The sequence below is a fragment of the Peromyscus eremicus genome, chromosome 7 (assembly GCF_949786415.1).
Source record: "Peromyscus eremicus chromosome 7, PerEre_H2_v1, whole genome shotgun sequence".
NCBI classification, from domain to species: domain Eukaryota; kingdom Metazoa; phylum Chordata; class Mammalia; order Rodentia; family Cricetidae; genus Peromyscus; species Peromyscus eremicus.
Window position 1 is genome coordinate 113285905 of NC_081422.1, and position 20123 is coordinate 113306027.

The 20123-nt window shown below is 51.3% G+C and overlaps 1 protein-coding gene across 7 annotated transcripts in view; it reads right to left on the reverse strand.

The window, feature by feature from the left end:
* Window positions 1-351: 351 nt before the first annotated feature.
* The window catches only part of Scn5a (sodium voltage-gated channel alpha subunit 5), an 80790-nt gene continuing 61018 nt past the window's right edge, over window positions 352-20123 (reverse strand). For 4 of the 7 annotated variants that reach the window (XM_059268885.1, XM_059268883.1, XM_059268886.1 and 1 more), the window contains exons 20-27: window positions 16675-16848; window positions 13638-13760; window positions 11133-11414; window positions 9700-9753; window positions 8935-9072; window positions 8248-8352; window positions 6526-6796; window positions 352-3813 (exon numbers count right to left, since the gene is read on the reverse strand). In XM_059268885.1, coding sequence (XP_059124868.1) covers window positions 2576-3813; window positions 6526-6796; window positions 8248-8352; window positions 8935-9072; window positions 9700-9753; window positions 11133-11414; window positions 13638-13760; window positions 16675-16848 — 2385 coding nt within the window. In that variant the 3' untranslated portion in view covers window positions 352-2575. The remainder of the gene's footprint in view (window positions 3814-6525; window positions 6797-8247; window positions 8353-8934; window positions 9073-9699; window positions 9754-11132; window positions 11415-13637; window positions 13761-16674; window positions 16849-20123) is intronic. The other 3 variants (XM_059268889.1, XM_059268888.1, XM_059268890.1) reach the window with 2 other exon arrangements.

A 20123-nucleotide genomic window follows, 5' to 3' on the forward strand; every position in this document is an offset into this window, starting at 1 on the left:
GGACCGCGAAGCCAGGGGCCCGCCCTGGGGCTGCCTCTGGTTTGGCACTTCGGGAGTGCGGCTTCCTTTCTCCACAGTGCCCTAGAGCAGGAGGTCCTCAAGGAACGGCCTAGGTATCCTCTTCTCCTGGGGGGTGTGCTGCCCATGTGCACCCCACTTGTGCTGGCTGGACCCTTGCCTCTGGCCAGTCTCCACGGGAACAACCTGAAGTCATTCTTGAGTCCTGAGCACCACCACTGCCAACACCAGTCTCCAGACCTGCTCAGGCCTCCTCACAGTTCCTCCAGCCTCTGCTGTCCTGGCCCTTCCTCGGTGCCCATGTTACACCTCAGCCCAAGAACAGAGCCCAGACCAGGTCATGTAAGCCATTTATTAGTTTGTTTGAAAAATAATGTATTTCATTTATACACGAAGCTTGGTGAGAAGTGCTCATTGATTTCAGACAACACCTGACATATATTCATGTCCCCCCCTCCTTCTGTCTATTTTCTTATCCCCTCCTGCACATCACTGTGCAGTTCTGGAAAAAGAGACCATGCCGAGCCAAGGAGTTGGGGCTAGCTGGCTCCTGCCCTTGGTCGTCCTGTCTGCGGCCAGCCCCAGGCACCTGTCTTAAGGCCCTGAGGCTATCCACACACTTGAAACCCCAGTGTCCTTCCGGCCAGCTGGGATGGCAGCCCTGCCAGCCCCAGGCCACGTTCCTGCCTATGCAGCCTGACGTGAGTGCCAGGGAGGGACACACATCTCTCCAAGCCTTGAGAGCAAAGCACAGATCTACAAAAATAAGATTTCCACTCAGAGAAGCGTCACCAGGACAGTTAAAACCAAGCTCCCCACACTGGACTCAATGGGGACACTGGATAAGTCTCCAGGGGCTGGTGGGGTCAGGGCCGGTGGGGTTGGGGCCGGTTGCCACCAAGGGAACTGAGGTGATAAAAAGAAATATAATACTTGACTCGCCCACAGCGCCCCTCTTCAGCACTGCCATGAGCGTCCAGCCCTCCGACGACTCGGCGAGGTAGGTAGGAGCAGCCAGCCTGCAGTGGGCAGTGAGACTGAGGTGGCCTGTGAGGTGGGTGCCCCCAGCCGAGGGTGGCTCTGCTGGAGAGCTAGACCTGGGCAGCCAAGCCCCTGCCTGCTCAGGCTCCACTAGCCAATCTCGTCCGTCCCCTCAGCAGCTCTCTACATTAAAAAGATTTGCATATGCTAAATAGGATTGTCAGCAGCTGAAGAGGTCATGGGGATAATTGGACTAGTAAAATCATTTTTCCCTGAAAAAGCCTTCTCGGAAGACTCCTGGGATGGTCAGACTCCTGCCCTCAGGGATCCTGCGTCCGGACAACTCCAGACCATGTGCTGGGTCTCCATGCCACACTGCCTCCTTCCCTAATGGGATAAATGGCTTGTCCCCTCCCAGGGCACAGAACCAGGTGGGACCATCCAGGGCCTTTCTCTAGGCAAGGCCAGGCTGCTCCCCCTCCCACTTCCACAGTGTCTGAAGAGGAGTTGGAGCCCCGAAGGGAATCCTCTCCACATACGGTCAGAGGCAGAGAAACCCCAGGGGAACCTGGGAAACGGAGACCACTTCCTTGGTGGACTGTGCAGCTGCCATGGCTGGCCACCGTTCAACAGCCCACGTGGAAAAGCCTTCTCTTCCCTTGGCTTGTCGAAAGGGCCTGCCACAGCCCTGAGCAAGCCAGTGCCTGGCTGTGAGTGGCGCTGGCCCCCCATACCCTTGGGTTCCAACATTAATACTCTTACGGGAGAGGGAGAAAGAGCAGAATCCGTCTGAGACCTAGGCTGCTCGTCCGGGAGCTTTTAATTTTCATAGCACTGACTCCAGTGAAGCCTGAATAAAAAGGAAAATGAAATCCTGGGGCAACTCGGGTGCAGAGTGAGCGCCACTGGAAGAACCTCACGCTTTGGGACCAGGAAGAAAACCTGTCTCCCTTGGAGCAGCTCACCACACTTGCCTGAGGGGATCCTGGGCCCCTATGGCCTCTGTCTGGCCCCGGTGTGTCAAGTGTGTGTGTGTGTGTGTGTGTGTGTGAAGGGCTTAGGCCTTCCTGGTTCCTCCTTTGGGCATGAGGCCTGAGGAAGCCACACTGGATCCCACTTAGCTTTGAGAGCAGAGTTCCGGCAGCTCAATTGACAGTCTTGTTCAGGGTTAAGAAGAGGCAGTGTGAACTGCTGCAGATGTTCATGGAAAAAGATGTTCTTTGCTCAAGTAAAAAAATATCAAATATAATAAATCTATGAAAGCCTGTTCATAACATGTACAGTGTGTTTTCCATTCCACCTCAGAGGCTGGGGCAGAGTTGCTGTTCAGAGCCTGGCCAGACATGCTCCTAGGGCATGCCAGGCCTCCAGGGACAGGCCTCTACCAATAGGGGTTCCTCCAGCTGCTTCTGGCTTCAACGCAGACACAGAACTCTGCCTTGTGGTTCCTCCAAATCAAGGCTCATCTGTCACCTCCGAAGCCCAAAGCCAGGAAGGCCTCAGCCGACACTGGTTTTAACTGCACTCAGGTTTGTCACGATACAACAGGGTATGCCACGGCCAGCGGTGGACGGGCTCACACTATCGATTCTCGGTCCCTATCTGGAGATGGAGGGAAGTCTACAAGATCTTCACTACGGCTATAGTCAGATGCTCGCACTGGGAGGTTGTCGCTGGTGGCTCTCGTGACGCTGTCGTAGGATGGGGGAAAGGATGTGGAGGAGATGGACGAGCTGGAGGGTGGACCACTGCGCCGGGAGAAGTTCTCATTCATCATGTAGGCAATGAGACCCTCTCGTTCAGGAGCATCCTCATCAGAGAGGCCACTGCCCGCTTGCTGGCGGAAGAGGAAGGAAGCATGCTTCACTGACCGTTGTAGCAGGTGCCTCCGGAAGGCCCGCTGGATGACCGTGGCTGATACTTCCTCATGCTTTCGTCGGAGGGTGGTGGTGATGGGCTCGTAGGAGATCTTGGAAGGATTGGCTGCCATGAACTTCTCCTCCATCTGGATCTTCAGAGCATCCATTTCTCCAGACTCCCCGAGCACCCTCTTGGTGAAGGCAAACAGGATATCCATACAGTGGATACGATCCCCGCTCACCATGGGCAAGTCCATGTTGATGAGGCTTATCTGGTTGGGCTTGGCGATACGGAGTGGTTCAGACAAGGCATCTGCGAAGTCAGACAGGGCCAAATACTCAATGAACTGGGTGGCCTCTGGGTCGAATTTCTCCCAGATCTCATAGAACATGTCAAAGTCGTCCTCACTCAGGGGCTCTGTGCTCTCCTCTGTGGCCACACTGAAGTTCTCAAGGATGATGGCGATGTACATGTTGACCACGATGAGGAAGGAGATGATGATGTAGGTGGTAAAGAAGAGGATGCCCACTGCTGGGCTCCCACAGTTCCCCCGGGAGCCATTGCTGTTGGGTAGGTTGGGGTCACAGTATGGGGGGCCTGTGTTGAGGATGGGGCTGAGGAGGCCATCCCAGCCGGCTGATGTGGTGATCTGGAAAAGGCACAGCATGCTGTTGGCGAAGGTCTGGAAGTTGAACATGTCGTCAATGCCAGCTTCCCACTTGACATAAGCAAAGTTGGCCATGCCGAAGATGGAGTAGATGAACATGACGAGGAAGAGCAGGAGGCCGATGTTGAAGAGGGCAGGCAGGGACATCATGAGGGCAAAGAGCAGTGTTCGGATCCCCTTGGCTCCTCGGATCAGCCTGAGGATGCGGCCGATTCTGGCCAGACGGATGACCCGGAAGAGCGTTGGGGAGAAAAAGTACTTCTGGATGATGTCAGAGAGGACAGTGCCTAAGGGAAACAAGCAAGATTGTGGTCACCATGGCACCTCCACCCTCCTTCCAGGCCAGGCTCACTAAGGGCAAGTGTGTCTGTATAGGAGAAGGCCCTTCTAGGATGACCAACCAGGTCAATGGGACATTCTAGGACTTGGCCTCCTCTTGCCTCTGTGACCCAGGAGATGAAAAGACCTATATTTTGCTAAATGTCTTCTCAGTGCTGTTCTTCTGCTTGTAAGGATGCACCTGTACAATGGAGGTATGCTAGCACACCATTACATGGGTTCTGAGGCCAGAGAGTACTCACTCAGCACCCCAGCAGCCCAGCAGGAACCAGAGCTCAAAGCTTCCAGCTCCTCACTACTCAAAGAATGTTCTGAGGACCAGCAACCCAGGGCGCTCCTGGAGGCTTGTTGGAGATGTAAAATCCCAGCTCTACCCCTCACCCATTTCTTCTTCACAAATTCAGACACTGCAGGTGCATCCTAAGGGTCAGGACACATTGGCGTAGGATCAGTGCTATCCACACAAGCAAGCTCAGTGTCTCTGTGATGGTTCCTATCATCCTTCAGCTCCAGGACTTTTCCACCTTTGGATCTCTAAGAGCACAGGTATATTACAGAAGAAAGCGAGAAGTAAACTTGCCTCTTGGGGGTGTAAGGACCTCTCCTGGCTCCGTATCATAACGCTGATGGCTGGCATGTGTCAGGAGCACTGGGTCATGCCCTTCACAGCCTTCATTTCATTAGCCTCCCAGCACTCTGGGAAAGGGAGCCACGAGCATCATCTTCCTCCCGGAAGATGGAACCAAAGGAAGGTCACCGACCCAAGTGACAAGCTGGGATGAAACCAGGACCCCTGGCTCCATGGCTGCTCTTAGCCACACCCTGGCTCAGTCCAGCACCAGGGTCAGCAGGTGATTTAGAGGTACATGCTGCGCCTCCCAAAGCCTCCAAGGTTTCATGGTCCACTCTAGCTGACATACTGCATCTCCTACATTGCCCTCCGGCCCCATGAGGCACAGGGCAGACCTTCCTCCACCTGGGGCCTTGGGGCATTTCTGAGCCTACTTCATGTTCTACATGCCTGCCCACCACTGCCACAGCAGGAGTTCCTGCCCTAACCTCTGTTTAGCTTCACAGAGGTAGATGACGTTTTGGGCAGAAAGGCAAAGGCAGATGTGTACTCACAGGAATGGGCGTGGGGTCAAGGACTGGGCTCTAAGTACAGCAACAAAGGAAAATATACAGGCTCAACATTAGATTTCACTGAAATTAAAGCAAACAAATGGCAACACCTGTGCTTCAATAGATATCACAAAGACAGGGGAAAAAAAAAACAGAAAAGGAGGGAATATTTTTGATTTGTGTGTTTGATAAGGGACTAGAATCCTGAATAGATAAAGTGCTCTTGCAACTCAACAATAAAAAAGATAAAATACTCTAATTTTTAAAATGAACAAAAGTTTTGTACAGCTTTTCTCTACGGGAGATAAAGAAATGGCTAGCAAGCAGAGGAAAAGACATTCAGGTTCATTAGCCACCGGGGCATTAGCAACCGAACCACCACTGAGGCAGCACTGTCCTCAGGGCGGCTGTAACCAGCCTAGAGAGCCAGGCCGTGTGCTGGCGAGGAGGTGGGTTGGTGGAAGTTCTGATCACCAATGGAGTATGCAAAATGGTGCGACCACTTTGGGAAATGGCTTGACAGTTCTTGAATATTTTAGATTAGTGGTTGCCAGGGGCTGAGGGAGAGCAGACATGGAGAGGGATACCAGTGGGCAGAGTCTCTCCTGGGGGTGTGCTAGCATTGCACAGTGGCAATGGTTGCTCAGTCTGGTGACAATCCAGTCACGTTCCACATAACCATCATCAAGCCAACGGCAGAGCAGTGTGACGATGGCCCTACAGGATCGTACTGCCCAGTGACCTTGTAGCTGTCTTTGTGTTAGACAAATTCTGTGACGCTCAGACAATGATGAAATTGCATAAGGACACATTTTTCAGAACATATCCCTCGTGTGAAGCAATGCCTAATGGTATTGAGATCCACAGAATGTTCACTGTCAAGTGAATTTTAAGTTAACCTTCTGTGAATTTTACAGTACATGAATCACATCTCAATAAAGCTGTCATAGGAATTTGGGTTCCGGGACTGAACAGACGTGGTGGGGACTGTGTCTGTGTTAAGCTCTTGTCCTGTGTTGTCCCTCCTCAGGTGAATTGCAGGAGGCAGTAATTCTGCAAGAACCTAGCACACAAGTTGGATTGTAGGATTTTCCATTCTCAGGAATGATTTATGTCTTCTACACTATCAGGCAATCTGCCTCTTGACATTTTCTGAATAGCCACAGAGCTGAGTCCCAGGGAGGGTGGGGTCAGGATGGGGTATTGGGCTCTCTTCAGGTTGACCACTTTGGCTTGAATGGGCCCTCCCAGACAAGTTCTTTTTAGAGTGATGTGTAGGTCTGTGCTAGTGTGAGTGTGTGTGTGTGTGTGTGTGTGTGTGTGAGAGAGAGAGAGAGAGAGAGAGAGAGAGAGAGAGAGAGAGAGAGAGAGAGAGAAAGAGAGAGAGAGAAGAGGGAAGGGAGAAATGAGGAATATGGGGGGGCGGGGGAGGTGAGGGATACAGAGAAAGAAGGTGAGAGAACCTAGACATGAGCAGAGAACACAGGGCTGGATTAGGGCCCGGGCAGGATTTCAGTCCCGCCCACTTGCATACCCACCCACGATGGAGAGGATGACAACCACGAAGTCGAAGATGTTCCAGCTGTTGGTGAAGTAATAGTGGCGCAGGGCAGCCATCTTGACAATACACTCGCCTGTGAAGATGCCCACGAAGAGCAGGTTGATCTTGGCTAAGATGTTGACCTTCTCAGGGCTCTGGTCGTCTGTCTCCACCATCATGGTCACCATGTTTAAACAGATGAGGAACATGATGGTGACGTCGAAGGCCTGCTTGGTCACAATGTCGAATATGAAGCCCTGGTACTTGTTCTAGAAGAAGAGATGGGGGCTCAGTGCAACAGGGACCCCAGGAGACTCTGCTGCCAGTCAGCCCAGACAACTCGCATCCTGCTCACCACCCTCTGGGAGACTACGGCCCTCACCCCCCACTGCATGGCACATGTGGAGGAGGAAACCATGGAGGTAGACCAGCTGGCCCTCCTGCCTGATAGCCCATCCCCTCCAGGAACTGGCCCAGCCCTGAGGCTCCCTCTTCCACCAGGCCGTCCTGGTAGACTTCAGGAGGACCTTCAGGTAGACTTTTATCCTGGGTTTCAGCACACCATCCACTGTCCTGCTCTTTCATCTTACATCCTGGAGGTTCAAGGTCAAATTTAAACTTCAATCCTAGCACTTGTATTTGCCTTCAGATTAACAGATTTTCTTCATGCTTTTTATGAAATGGATATTATTTGTTCTACTGAATAAAATTATCTTATATGTTTAGAGAACATTTTATTTTTCAAATGTGTATATTTGTGTGCCTGCATGTAGGTATGTACACATGAGTGCAGGTGTCTGTGGAATACAAAAAATGTTATTGGACCCCTGGAGCTGGAGTTGCAGGCAGCTGTGAACTGCCTCATGTGGGTGCTGGGAACTGAACTCAGGTCCTCTGCAAGAACAGCACATGGTCTTAATCACTGAGCCATCTCGACAGCTACTCTATGTCTCTTTAATTGTAAATGAGCCCAGATTATTTGAAGGAAGAGATAGGATTCAAAGTATGTCCTTTCTCTTACACACACACACACACACACACACACACACACACACACACACACCCCTAATTTAGGAGAGGACAGGGTGAGAAGGGAGGAATCAGATGGAAGGTTTGAAATATTGGGCCTCTCCAATTGGCTGGTGGTTTAGGGACATCTCACCTAATTTGAATATTCCCCCATTCTTTTTTTTTTTTTTTTGCTTGTTTGTTTTTAGGACAGGGTCTCAATATGTAATCCTGGCTGGTATTGAACTCACAGTGATCTTCCTGCTTCTGCCTCCCAAGTGCTGAAATTACACACGACTCAATTCCTCATCCTGCTTTTCTGAGAAGGGCTTGATGGAGCCACGGAGTCAGGCTAGCCGAGAGCCCAGGACCCACCCCGGCTCTGCTCACAAGGGGAACAGTTCTCTGATTACCAATGTTCTGAGGATGGGACTGTGAGTGGGGGTAGGGATGTACAAGCTCACTACACTCCCTGGAAAGAACCTGGCCCCCTGAAAGGAAGGAGGGAAGCCGCTGAGTTCCCGTGAGTGTGTAGTGTGTCCTGGACGTCTCTGCCTCCTCATGCCGTCCCCACCATCTATGTGAGGCTCAGACTTTGTGGGTGAGACTCTGAGAGTGCCTCTCAGCTGGGCTGAAGACTCCAGAGCTTCGAGGGAGGATCCCAGGACTCCTGAGAAGACCCTCCCCCACTCTGCCAGGGAGCCTAGCTCACCAGGGGCCGTGGGATGGGCTTCTGGGGCTTCTTGGAGCCCAGCTTCTTCATGGCATTGTAGTACTTCTTCTGCTCCTCTGTCATGAAGATGTCCTGACCCCCTAAGTATAGAAAGACAGCACTAGCATAAATTTGGGGTTCTCAGGATCTTGCCTCCTGAGTGAAGGTGCCAGGCTCAACCACTTCATAACTTTCTGTCCCAAAAAGTGGGTGTATTTGGAGAGATTGCACCCCAAATCTGCCTTTCCAGGGTCCCTCCCTGTTCCTGTTCCCTGGGAAATCCTTACGGTTTTGTGGCCTGCAGGTCCAGTGTCCACTTGACCCTCGCCCTTGGCTCAGTCAGCCAGACAGAGGCATCTCTCTGAGCATCTCACTTGGTTTGGCTACAGCTTAATCATGGCCTCTCCGGTGTGTCTCCTTGGGCCTCTGCACAGCCTTACCCATAACTCTAGGCCACAGATCAGGTTTATAATCCAAATTCTCACCCTTGAATCTCTGAGCTAGATGGGGGAAGGCAGAGACCCACCAAAGTCCCTTCTGTTCTTCATGGCCATGTCCACACCCTCCCCACTGTATTTCATCAGAATAAAGAAAGAGGCTGATTCCCAAGAGAGCAGGTGTGACAGGGGCCTCTAGCACCCAGTCCCCCCCTGCACCCCTCCCAGGTGGAGCCAATACTCTACGTATCTTTTTCTTCTGTTGGTTGAAGTTATCAATAATGACACCAATAAAGAGGTTCAGGGTGAAGAAGGAGCCAAAGATGATGAAAACGACAAAGTAGATGTACATGTAGAGGTTGTATTCCCACTGTGGTTGCTCCTCATACTGCGGGGAAAAATCAGACAGGGTTGTCACACAGGCAGGATGGGGCTGCAGTGGGGGCCATGGTGTGTGTGTGTGTCCAGAGGATTGGCACCATTCTAGGTGTATGCGACTCTGAATGGTTGTGATTAGAGTGGAGGTGGGTAGGTAGAGGTAAGTGGTAGCCAGAGGTGGACGGTAGGGGTGTGTGGAGATGATGGAGGCAGGCTAGGACATCTGGCATGCCACACTAAGGGGTGACCCCATATTAGTGTGTATCCAGTCCCTGGGCCAATGAGAGACTGGGTTACACTGACTCATCTCTCAGTCTTGCCTCAGTCAGCAGTATGACTGGGTGAGGCACAAGGACAAGGAGAAACTCATCTACATCTCGGCTGCCTCCCTCCCCCCCACCCCATTCCCTTCCCCATTCTCCTGAGTGAGGATGAATAATCCACAGTGGGTTGGACTTGAAACATGTTTGGGAATTTGGGGACTCCATGAAAGACCACATTGCTTTGCTGCAGGGCCAGGCCTGAGCATCCCCAGGATGCTGAACCTGAGGCTGTCCTGAGCACATCCTGCTCTTCCTGCCGTGAGACCAGAAGCCTCACATGCTGGTTTTGCTGGGAGAAGCTAGTGGCAACCTACCCCTCTGGAATCCACAGCTGCATACATGATGTCCATCCAGCCTTTAAATGTCGCCTGTGAGGGAGAGAACATGGAGGTCATCAGACTTGGCACTCTGCTTCAGCTACAGAGAACTCCCATCTCAATGAAGGCTGGAAACAGCCTCCTACAAGAAGCAAGAAGGCCCCAGCCGACCCATTCAGTAGTGTCCAAAAGGCTGAGTGGCCCAGGGAAAGGCCTTTGCAGGAGCTAGGGATGGAGTAGACACTGAGTGGAAACCCCAAGAAGGCCATGCTAGGCTTCTCAATGGAGGCCTCGGGACTGGTAAGGCCAGGAAAAGGTCCACTCCTCAAAACACACACACTTCAGATTCTAACACAGCACAGGATCCAGACGGTGGCCTTGTTCAAAGACTGACCCCAGGGCTGATCTGGCCAGCTGTGTCCTGCCTGTAACGACAGGATCCTTTTTGCTGTGTTGGCGAGTGGCTAGTAGCAACTTCTTTTCCAGAAGGATAGAAAAATCCCTAACATATTTGCCAAATTCTCTGATGTAAATATTCCCACCACGACCTAGTCCCACCACCATGCTGTGACCTCTGGGAAGAGAGAGAGTCGAGAGCCACAGTATTACAGAATTCACATGGTGCAGGCATAGCACAGGGCAGCCACTGCACAGCCCTTTCATTTTTGAGACAGTCTTTCAGTGAACTTGGAGCTCAGTGGCTAGACTGGCTGGCCAGCAAACCCCAGGAATCCTCCTGTCTCCACCTCCCAGAGTTGTGTTTACAGGCATTCGCCATCACACCTGGCTTTTGATGTATGTGCCTGGATCTGAACTCAGACCCTCAAGCTTGTGTGGCAAGCATTTTATTTACAGCGCCATCTCCCCAGCCCTGTGGGGTTATAATCTCTACACCATCCTGCTCATAAAGTAAACGGACAATCAAGAGAACCTGCACATCAAAGATGGAAGCAGACATGCTCCTTTCGAGGGTAGGGCGGGGACCAGGAATCCAGGGCCTTGCGCACGTTAGGCAAGCACTCCGTTATGTCCCCATCTCAAACGTATTCTTTTAAACAGCCCAAGATATAAAATTGGTCAATCACAATTTACTAACAGTTCAGTCCCTGGGGAGTCAACAGTCTTGTATCTACCCTGTGCCACCTAAAGAGGTCCATTTGACTGATGGCTGGGGAGTTGGTCCTGTCTAGTGCTGGCTTGATCCCCATGCCATACACTTTGGACAGTGTATACTCAATATAGAACTGAGACTCTGGGAACTTCCCAAGGAGCTACATCCCCAGGAAATTCTAGCCTCTTTGGGCTCTGTGACCCTACTTCAGGGACCAGCATGACCCCACTGGCTTGCTCCTGCCCACACCAGGCGTATGTGAGGGACATATTTCTGATGCACCAATGGAAGAAGGGGATCCTTGCTCTCCCATACTCACCACCTGCAGAAGGGCCAGGTACCCAGCCCCCACGTTGTCAAAGTTGACTTTCACCTTGGTCCAGTACAGTTCTCCAGTCACGTTGAAGGACTCACATTCACTCTTGTTGTTCACGATGGTGTAGTTCAGAGGCAGGTCCCCCTCCGTCTGGTTGATGCACCTACCAAACTTCCCAGCGAAGAGGTTCACGCCCATGATGCTGAAGATGAGCCAGAAGATGAGGCAGACGAGGAGGACGTTCATGATGGAGGGGATGGCACCCACCAGTGCGTTGACCACCACCTCATGGACAGAGAGTGAACTCAGTTCTCGGGGTTGCCGAGAACATATGCTCTTTTCAAGACGTCCCCCCACTGACTGGACTTTCTGGCCACCCGTGGCTGTGGGAGTGGGGAGCTTCCAGGCATGAGGGAGGTTGACTCCACGGCTAGAGCTCTGGTGGCAAGTGAGGGGAGTCATAGAGAATCAAGAGACCTTTTCATCTATGCCCTAAGTGCTAAGGTAACTCCAGAGCACACCAGTCTTTTCCCTTCCAGCTCTCTTTTGCCTTCAGCTATGATCTGAAAACCTCAATTTTCATAAAATGGGTTATCTGCTGGTTGAGGCTGCCGGGAGTCCAGTGGGTAGGGCAGGCTTAGACACAGCTGAAGGCTTTAGGTCCTGTGTCAGGCAGGCCTGCTGGTCCTTGTGCTCTCTGTGCTAAACTTCTGGTTTATTTTAGGGTTGCTGCTACCGGGAGAGGATGGTTCCCCCAAGTATACCCAGGGGACCCCTGCTACGTCTGCAGATGGTGCTGTCTGACTCCTTATACTCCTTCTGAGCCCCGAAGGTGGCTTCCTGACAGATATATCTGGGAAACCAGGAAGCTATTGACCACACTGATGGGGGTGAAGCTGGGGTGGATTCTGTTGTGGCACAGAGGGTCCAAAGTCAAGATGGGGGATGGCATGCTAAAGCCATCCCTGGAGCAGGTGGGAAACCCAGCTCCCTAGGGCACCATGCACCATGCAGAAACCTCAGGAGTTTGCCCTTGGCTGGCACTGCAGCCAGCAGCCACATCAGAGGCATTCCTGGCACCTAGCATCACTGTGTCCCTCTGGAATCAAGTGTCCTTGGCTCCCAAAGAGACATCTAATGCTGGTCTGATTACTCCCTTGTGGGTGGGTTCCTGCCAGGACTAAGCAGTGTGATGAATTGGTGGTGTGGGCAAAGTTCAAAGCCATCAACCAAATGATGAGCTGTGTGATGGGACCTGCTGGGGCAGGGGAACACAGACACACACACACACACACACACACACACACACACACACACACACACGTGCATGGGAGTCTTTCTTCTTGCTGCCTATCATAGCTAATTCTTTTTCAGGGCTGGGGCAGGTGTCAAACCCAGGGCTATACACATGGAGGCAAATGCTCTGTTAGACCCACATCCCCTCCCTCACAGTTGTTTTTCTTGGGGGCTTTAAAATTCGTCTCATAAAAATGGATGGAACTAGAAAACATGAAGTGAGGTAACCCAGCTCAGACAGGCAAATACTGTTTGTTCTCTCTCATGTGGATCCAGCTTCTAGTTTTTATATATGTCTGTCTGTGTGGGAGTGAGTGTGGGTAGAGACCTGGAAAGGGGCCCATGAGGGAGAGGTGTGGGGAGGGTAACAGACACACACGATATGAAAATGGGAAGGGGACAGAAGGGGTCAAGCAGGGGTGGGGGCAGGGAGAGGGGAGGTGGGGGCACCTACGGGAACTAGTATATATAAAAATGTCATGAAGAAATCTGTTACTTTGTATGCTAACTAAAATTATTATTTTAAAAAAGAAATAGGGCTGCAGAGATGGTCCAGCCGATAAAGGTCCTCAGAACCCAGGGTGGATGGACACAACCAATTCCTGAAAGTTGTTTTCTGATCTCCACAGGCGTGCCATGGCACATGGGCCCCATGCTCATGAGTGTAACACACACACACACACACACACACACACACACACACACACACACAATTTTAAAAACAACATTAAAATTTGCCTTACATGCTCACATTCTTTGGTAAAATGTGGCACCCCCTAAATGTCTGTGGAATCACAAAGGCATTTGCTAAGCCATGAACTTATGCTCGGCAAACTGTCACCTGAAGGTGAGAACACAGCCTACTTCACACCACCTTCCTTGGCCTTGCTACACTGCCCTTCTCCATCACATAAGGACATGGGAAGGTGAGGAACTTCAGGCCAGCCTGCAGAGTGGCACAGGAGGAGCTGGGCCCCCGTGGAAGGCAGAAGTAGAGGGCCCTGGTGCCCATGGGCCTGGTGTTGGTGAGATTGTGCTCCGGTGAGTTCCCTCCTGAAGGTGAGAGCTGGAAGAACCCTTTGCAGAGAGAGATTCCAGACCACACTCCTCAAATTCAGCAGGGAGACCATCCCGGCTTCAGGCCTCCTGGTCAGGGGGTGTGGGTGTGTCCCCGCCTCCTCCACCTGCTAGGATGGTGGAAGCTCCACTTACCCTCATGCCCTCAAATCGTGACAAGGCCCTCAGGGGTCGTAGTGCACGCAGTGTCCTCAGTGACTTGATGGGACCCATCTCGGCAAAGCCTAAGGTGTTGGCCACAAGGCTGATCAGCGAGACCTGCAGAGAAGGGGGTGGAGGGAAGCCGGGGTCAGCTCCAGAGACAGGCCGCAGGCTCTCAGCTCATCTCAGGCAGGACAGCCAGGCTTCCCGGAGCCTTGAAGGGCTGGGGCAAGCCAAGACTGTCCTGTCTACAGGCCCTTAGAGAGCTGGCTATATGCATGTCCCAACCACTAACCCCGGCCCTGGGATATGTTGTTTCTACTCTGTTCCTATTCTGTCTGTGTGGCTGAGCAGAGAGCGCCTGGGCTTCTAAGTACGATTTTGAGTTGGTCCTCTCCTCTCCTCTCCCAAGGAAGTCTATTTTGGGGAAGAAAGGGCAGGCCTGGGCTGCATACGAGCACCAGTCATGGGGCACGTCCCTTAAGCTGGACTTTGTGACATTCGGACATCTTCTGAGGACCTAGGCAGGGACAGGCTGCACCGGAGCAGCTACTGTCTGCTCCCTCCCTCTCCCCTAGCACTCCCCTCCGTGTACCCCGCCATGCCAAAGGTCTCTACTCTCTGTGACCGCAGTCTGGAAATGGTGTCTTTCCTGGACCCCTGCCTTTTACCCTGGTGCTGCGGAGGCCTGGCTGGGAAGGACTGTGCCTAGGAGCCATAGCCCTAGAGCTTTCTCCTAAGTTGGGAAGCACTGGGTGGTGGGGGTGGCCAAGGGGTACTGAGGAAGAGGCCTGGCTAGTCCCCTTTTCATCCTAAATAAAAGCCCAAGTTTTTGCAAAGGCCTTATGTGCCTTTTCCTGTTCCCGCTCCCTCTGCCCAGCCACTCTGGAGTGGTTTCTCGGAGATGGCAGGCATAGTGCTTGGAATGTTCTGACAGACACCTACAGAGTCAGCTCTCCTCAAGCCACCTCAGGGGTCCCATTCCTGCTAGGTTATTTAAAGGTGTGGCTTACATCTTCCCTCTGCCCTACATCCGGTTCCTGCACTTCTAATACTTTGCCCTTCCCCGGTTTCTTTTCTCCATGCAATTCACTCCAACGTAATACTGAATTGATCTCTCTCTCTCTCTCTCTCTCTCTCTCTCTCTCTCTCTCTCTCTCTCTCTCTCTCTCTCCCTCCCTCCCTCCCTCCCTCCCTCCCCCTCTCCCTCTCCCTCTCTTTCTCTCTCTCTCTCTCTCTCTCTCTCTCTCTCTCTCTCTCCTTTCTGAGTCCAGTTTTTGTTATATAGCCCTGGCTGGCTCGGAACCCATAATAATCCTCCTGCCTCAGTCTCCTGAGTCTGGAATTATAGGCTGTACTCTCATACTCAGCTAATGTGTATTTAAAAACATCATCTACATTTACTTATTGTGTGTGCGTGTGTGCGTGTGCGCGCATGCGTGCATGATGGTGCATGTTTAGAGATTAGAGGACAGCTTGTAGGAGTTGGTTCTTCCATCATACAGGGTTGGAGGGTTGAACTCAGGTCATCAAGCTTGGTGGCCTTTTCCTACTGAGCCACCTCGCCAGCCCCAACCGCCTAATTTCTATTACTTTATTGTCTGCTGTCACTTTGCCTCTAGGTGGGTTGAGACTTCCAGACTTATCATAATCCTTGAATGTGGGCCTAGGACCACCTGAGGCCTGGGACCACCTGAGGGTGAGACCACCTGAGGCCTGGGACCACCTGAGGCCACTTGAGGGGTAACCGCAAAAGGTTACGTGGGACACCCAAGGGTCTCCCTATATTCTCCATCCCACATTGCCTTGGTGGTGGCTCAGCTATGCCTTGGCTAAGAATACTGGGGCTGGGTTCCTTCTCTGCCTGAGTCAGGTGTGAGGACTTAGCACACCTGACTAAGTCTCTCACATCTGAGCCTCTTCACCTACAAGTCAGTCCCTGCTGGCGTGCAAACCCCAGGGCCAAGCCCAAGGGCCACCAACAAATTCATACTTTCTGGAACGTGGCTGCAGATCCTGATACCCATTATTTCCTGTGGAACCCTTTCCAAGGATGCACACATACCCGGGCACCTGAGCCCTTCTTCCTGGGGACGCACACACACATGGGCTCCCAAGCCCCCATTCCCAGGGATGCACAAACACCTGGGCTCCTGAGCTCCATTTCTTGGGGACACACACACTCCTGGGTTCCCGAACCCCACTTCCCAGGGATGCACAAACACCTGGGCTCCCAAGTCCCTCTTCCCTCACTGAAAGTAGATTCGGGGCTGCTCTTCACTCTGAGCATTGTCTCCCCCAAGCTCTCTCCCCCCCAACTTGACCCATTTGTCCTAAACTCATCCTGCAGTGCCCTGGAGTCCAGGAAGTTCAGGGAAAGGGCTTCCCACTCCATCTGCCAACTGAGAGCTCAGAGAACATGCTCATTCCTTACACTCGCCATCCTAGGACACATCCTGGGCAGACAAGGTCTCCCAATGGTCTGACGGTCCATGAAGCCTCAGTTCAGGCTTCCTCCTGTTCACACAAGATGCCCGTCTCAATCTCCCAGTGGTTTCTGCACCTAAGTCTAATTGACATTCTCTCACAATCCGAGTGGGCATGGAGACTCTCTGCTGATCCTCAGTTTAGGGGACCTAAGTCGCTGTGGTCCACCCTTGGGGTCCGCAGAGGTGTGTCTGTTCACCTCTTCCCTCTGGTCACTCTGACAGCATGCTCACTGTTGATTCTGGCCCAGGACCCTGCCTGAACAGATCTCTGCTCCTGACTGTCTCCTACAGATCCTGCTCTGAGGCAGGCCTCCCCTCTCAGCTGCCCTCTTCCTCCCTGACAAAAGTCTAGGCTTCAGACACTTGGCTTCCTTCTGCTCACCTGCCACACAATGCAGCTGAACACCCACACTTCTGCATGATGATTTCTGCCTGGATTGAGCACCCCACTTCTGCATGGTGGTTCTGCCTGGCCCTGTCCTTCCATCCCTTGCACACCCATGAGCCCCTGCCTCTTGGGTCCCCTTCATGTGTCCACTCACATCCACAATTAGGAAGTCCAGCCAGCACCAGGCATTGGTGAAGTACTTCTTGAAGCCATAGGCCACCCACTTGAGCAGCATCTCCAACACAAACACATAGGTGAACATCTTGTCAGCATACTCCAGCAGAACCCTGATGGTCTTCCGCTCCTCCAGGTAGATGTCCTCAAAGGCCTGTGGGCAAGGCACACAGGAGGGCTCAGAGTCCAGATCCCTGCCAAACAGTTCACTCTGCAGGGGACATAACTTCTAGAAACAGCTGCTGCTTAGGAGCAGGGAAACTGAGGACAGACACATAGGAAGTGAGGTAATGCCTCCTTTCACAGCTGTGATTTCCTCCCCATCAACTGTGGATAGACTAGGAGACTGTCCTCACTGTAGGTGGATAGCTGGGCAGTGTACTCCTACACTAAAGAGCAAGTGTTAGTTCTGGGCTAGCACACCTTTAGGGTCACGTGCCTGGCTGGGCTTGGTGCTGCAGGCCTATAATCCCAGCTACTTGGAGGCTGAGACCATAAAGCCTGTCTTAGCTGGAGAGAGACAGAGTGGGAGAGGTAAAGGGGGAAGAGGGGGGAGGGGAGGGGGAGGGGAAAGATACCAATGCTAGCTTGGGGAACTTTGTGAGATCCTGCCTCAAGATAAAAAGTAATTAAACAATAAATAAATAAATGCTGGGTTGTGCCTCTGTAGTCAGCCCTGCCTTAGCATGTGTGAAGCTCCAGGCTCGATTCCCATCATAGGAGAAACACGTAAGTAAATAATTTGAGTTAAATAAATAAATAAGATATAGACAACAATTAAATAAATTAAGCTTTCCAAAGCTTGCCCATTTTAAGCCAGAGAGAGGAACAGGCACTCTGCTCCCAGCTTTGTGCTGGACGTAGTGTACAATACTGCTCTGGTTTTCCCTTCATTTTGTATTCACTCCACTTATCTTGTACATTTACCATTTTCCATGGGAATTTATATTGGACTCCATTCTAACAACGACTGAGAGTCCCCCATAATGAATACACTTAAGTAAACAAAATCCCAGCAGCACTTGGTCCAAAGCAGAATTTTCTGTCTTTTTAAAATACAGATATTCAGACATTTCCCAAATACTAGCCATACAGCACTCACTATTTTTAACTGATTGATTAATTTCTTGTTTTGAGACAGGGTCTCACTATATAACCTTTTTGGCCTAGAATTTGTTCTGTAGACCAGGCTGGCCTCAAACTCACAAGAGATCACCTGCCTCTGCCTCCCGAGTGCTGAGGATTAAAGGCGTGCACCACCGTGCCCAGCCAAAGTGGAATTTTCAGCGAATGACTACAAACCCTGTGGACTCTGACATCCAGGACAAACAGGCTCTCCTCAGAATCCAGGAGTCAAATGTGTAACCTCAGCCAGGAGCTCTTGCTTTGGCATGGCTGAAGCTCTGGGATTGCCTGTCCCCAGCACACTAAAGACGACAAAAGATGTCCCCCTCTTTCCTTATTCCTGCCTCCACCCCGCATCCCTTCCGAGCCACCCGGGACACTGCCACACTGCCGGGGTTTCCGGCTGCCCTTCCTCCTCTGGCCTTCTGCTTGTTCCTTCTCCAGCTACCTCTCCAGTGTGCTCTGAGGCTCCCTGTCTAGGCAACATGTCACCAGGATCCTGGGGAGCTGCGTCCTCCAGTCACCCCTGGGTTCCTCTCTGACTTCAGGGCCTCTGCTGAGGTCCAGGGGGTAAGTGCGGCTGCAGTGCCCTGGGGACACACAGCTGAGGCCTCTGTATGGCTAATTGGGCCTGTGTGGGCAGCACAGTAGCACAATGCAGGCCCTCAGATGGACTCAGAAGCTTCAAAATAAAAGTGGAGCTCTATTAATCTACTTATGTCTGTGTTTTATTTTTTTTCTGAAATAAAAAAAATGTGCTACTTATGAATCAACAAGGCCTGGGAATGTAGCTCAGTGAGAAGCATGCATAAGGCTCTAGGAGCCCTAAATAAATACACAAATAAAATAAAATACCATAGAAATGATCAAAATTGGCATTTCCAATTTCATGAGCATACAGGAATGGTCACTAACATTCAGATACCATTCGTGTGGGAGTGTGCATATACGTGTGTGCCCACACATACACACAATGTGAGTTTACAGGCTACATTAAACATTTGCTTTGAAACTACTTTTTAAAAATATCTTATTTTTTAACCATGTATTTATGTGTGGGTATGTGCATGTAAGTGCGGTGCCTGTTGAGGCCAGAAGATGGCATCAGATTCCTTGGAGCTGGAGTTATAGTTGGTTGTGAGCTGCCAGAACTGAACTCAGGTCCTCTGCAAGAGCGCAAAGCTGGGTGTGGTGGGTGTCATCCCAGCGCTTAGGTTGGCTGAGGTGGGAGGCTACCAGTTCCAAACTAATTTGGGGCTATGTGGTGAGACCCTGCCTCAGAAATCAGCCAACTGGGCTTCACAAGATGGTTCTGAGGATATAGGTGTTTGAGATCCTTGGGACCTACATGATGGGAGGAGAGAACCAACTCCTGTAAGTTGTCCTCTGATCTACACACACACACACACACACACACACACCACACACACACACACACTCACTCCATGGAATGTGTACACCACTGTATACACAAACAATCTATTCTGAACCTCTTTTAAAGTGAACACATTAATACTTGTCAATCTTTTCAAAGGTTGCACATCTCAGTTGTTCCCAATTTACCTCTACCGGGGCAATACTGAAACTCAACGATGCTGAGGATCAATTTCTAGGCTCCTGATGTCAGAACAAAGCTGTGGTTTGGGAACAGACTGCGAGCAAGCCCCAGAAGAGGACCAATTTACACTCCATCCACAAAGCACTCAAGTTTGCTGTGTGCTCTAAGTCTTGCTTATCCTAATTCATTATCACGTCATTTAATATAGCTACATCATCGGTTATAATGCTCACTTAGTACAATCTTTGATATTGTATTAAGAGAGCCATCACCAGGGGGCTGGAGAGATGGCTCAGTGATTAATAGCACTGACTGCACTCACGAGGACCTGGGTTCGATTCCCAGCACCCATACACAACCTGTAGCTCCAGTTGCAGGGGATCCAATACCTCCTTCTGGCCTCTGTGGGCACCAGCCGCACACATGGTACATGCAAAGACACAAGCAAAACAACTAAACAGGAAAAGTCTCTATTAAAAAGGCCCTCACCATTCTGAGACTAGAAAAGAATCCTCCCCACAACCTTTAAGTTTGTGGTTTGTTTTTATATTATGATTTAAAAAAAAAATCTAATATATATTTGGTAAAAAGTAAATATATATATATATATATATATATATATATTTTTTTTTTTTGGTTTTTTCGAGACAGGGTTTCTCTGTGTAGCTTTGCGCCTTTCCTGGAACTCACTTGGTAGCCCAGGCTGGCCTCGAACTCACAGAGATCCGCCCTGGCTCTGCCTCCCG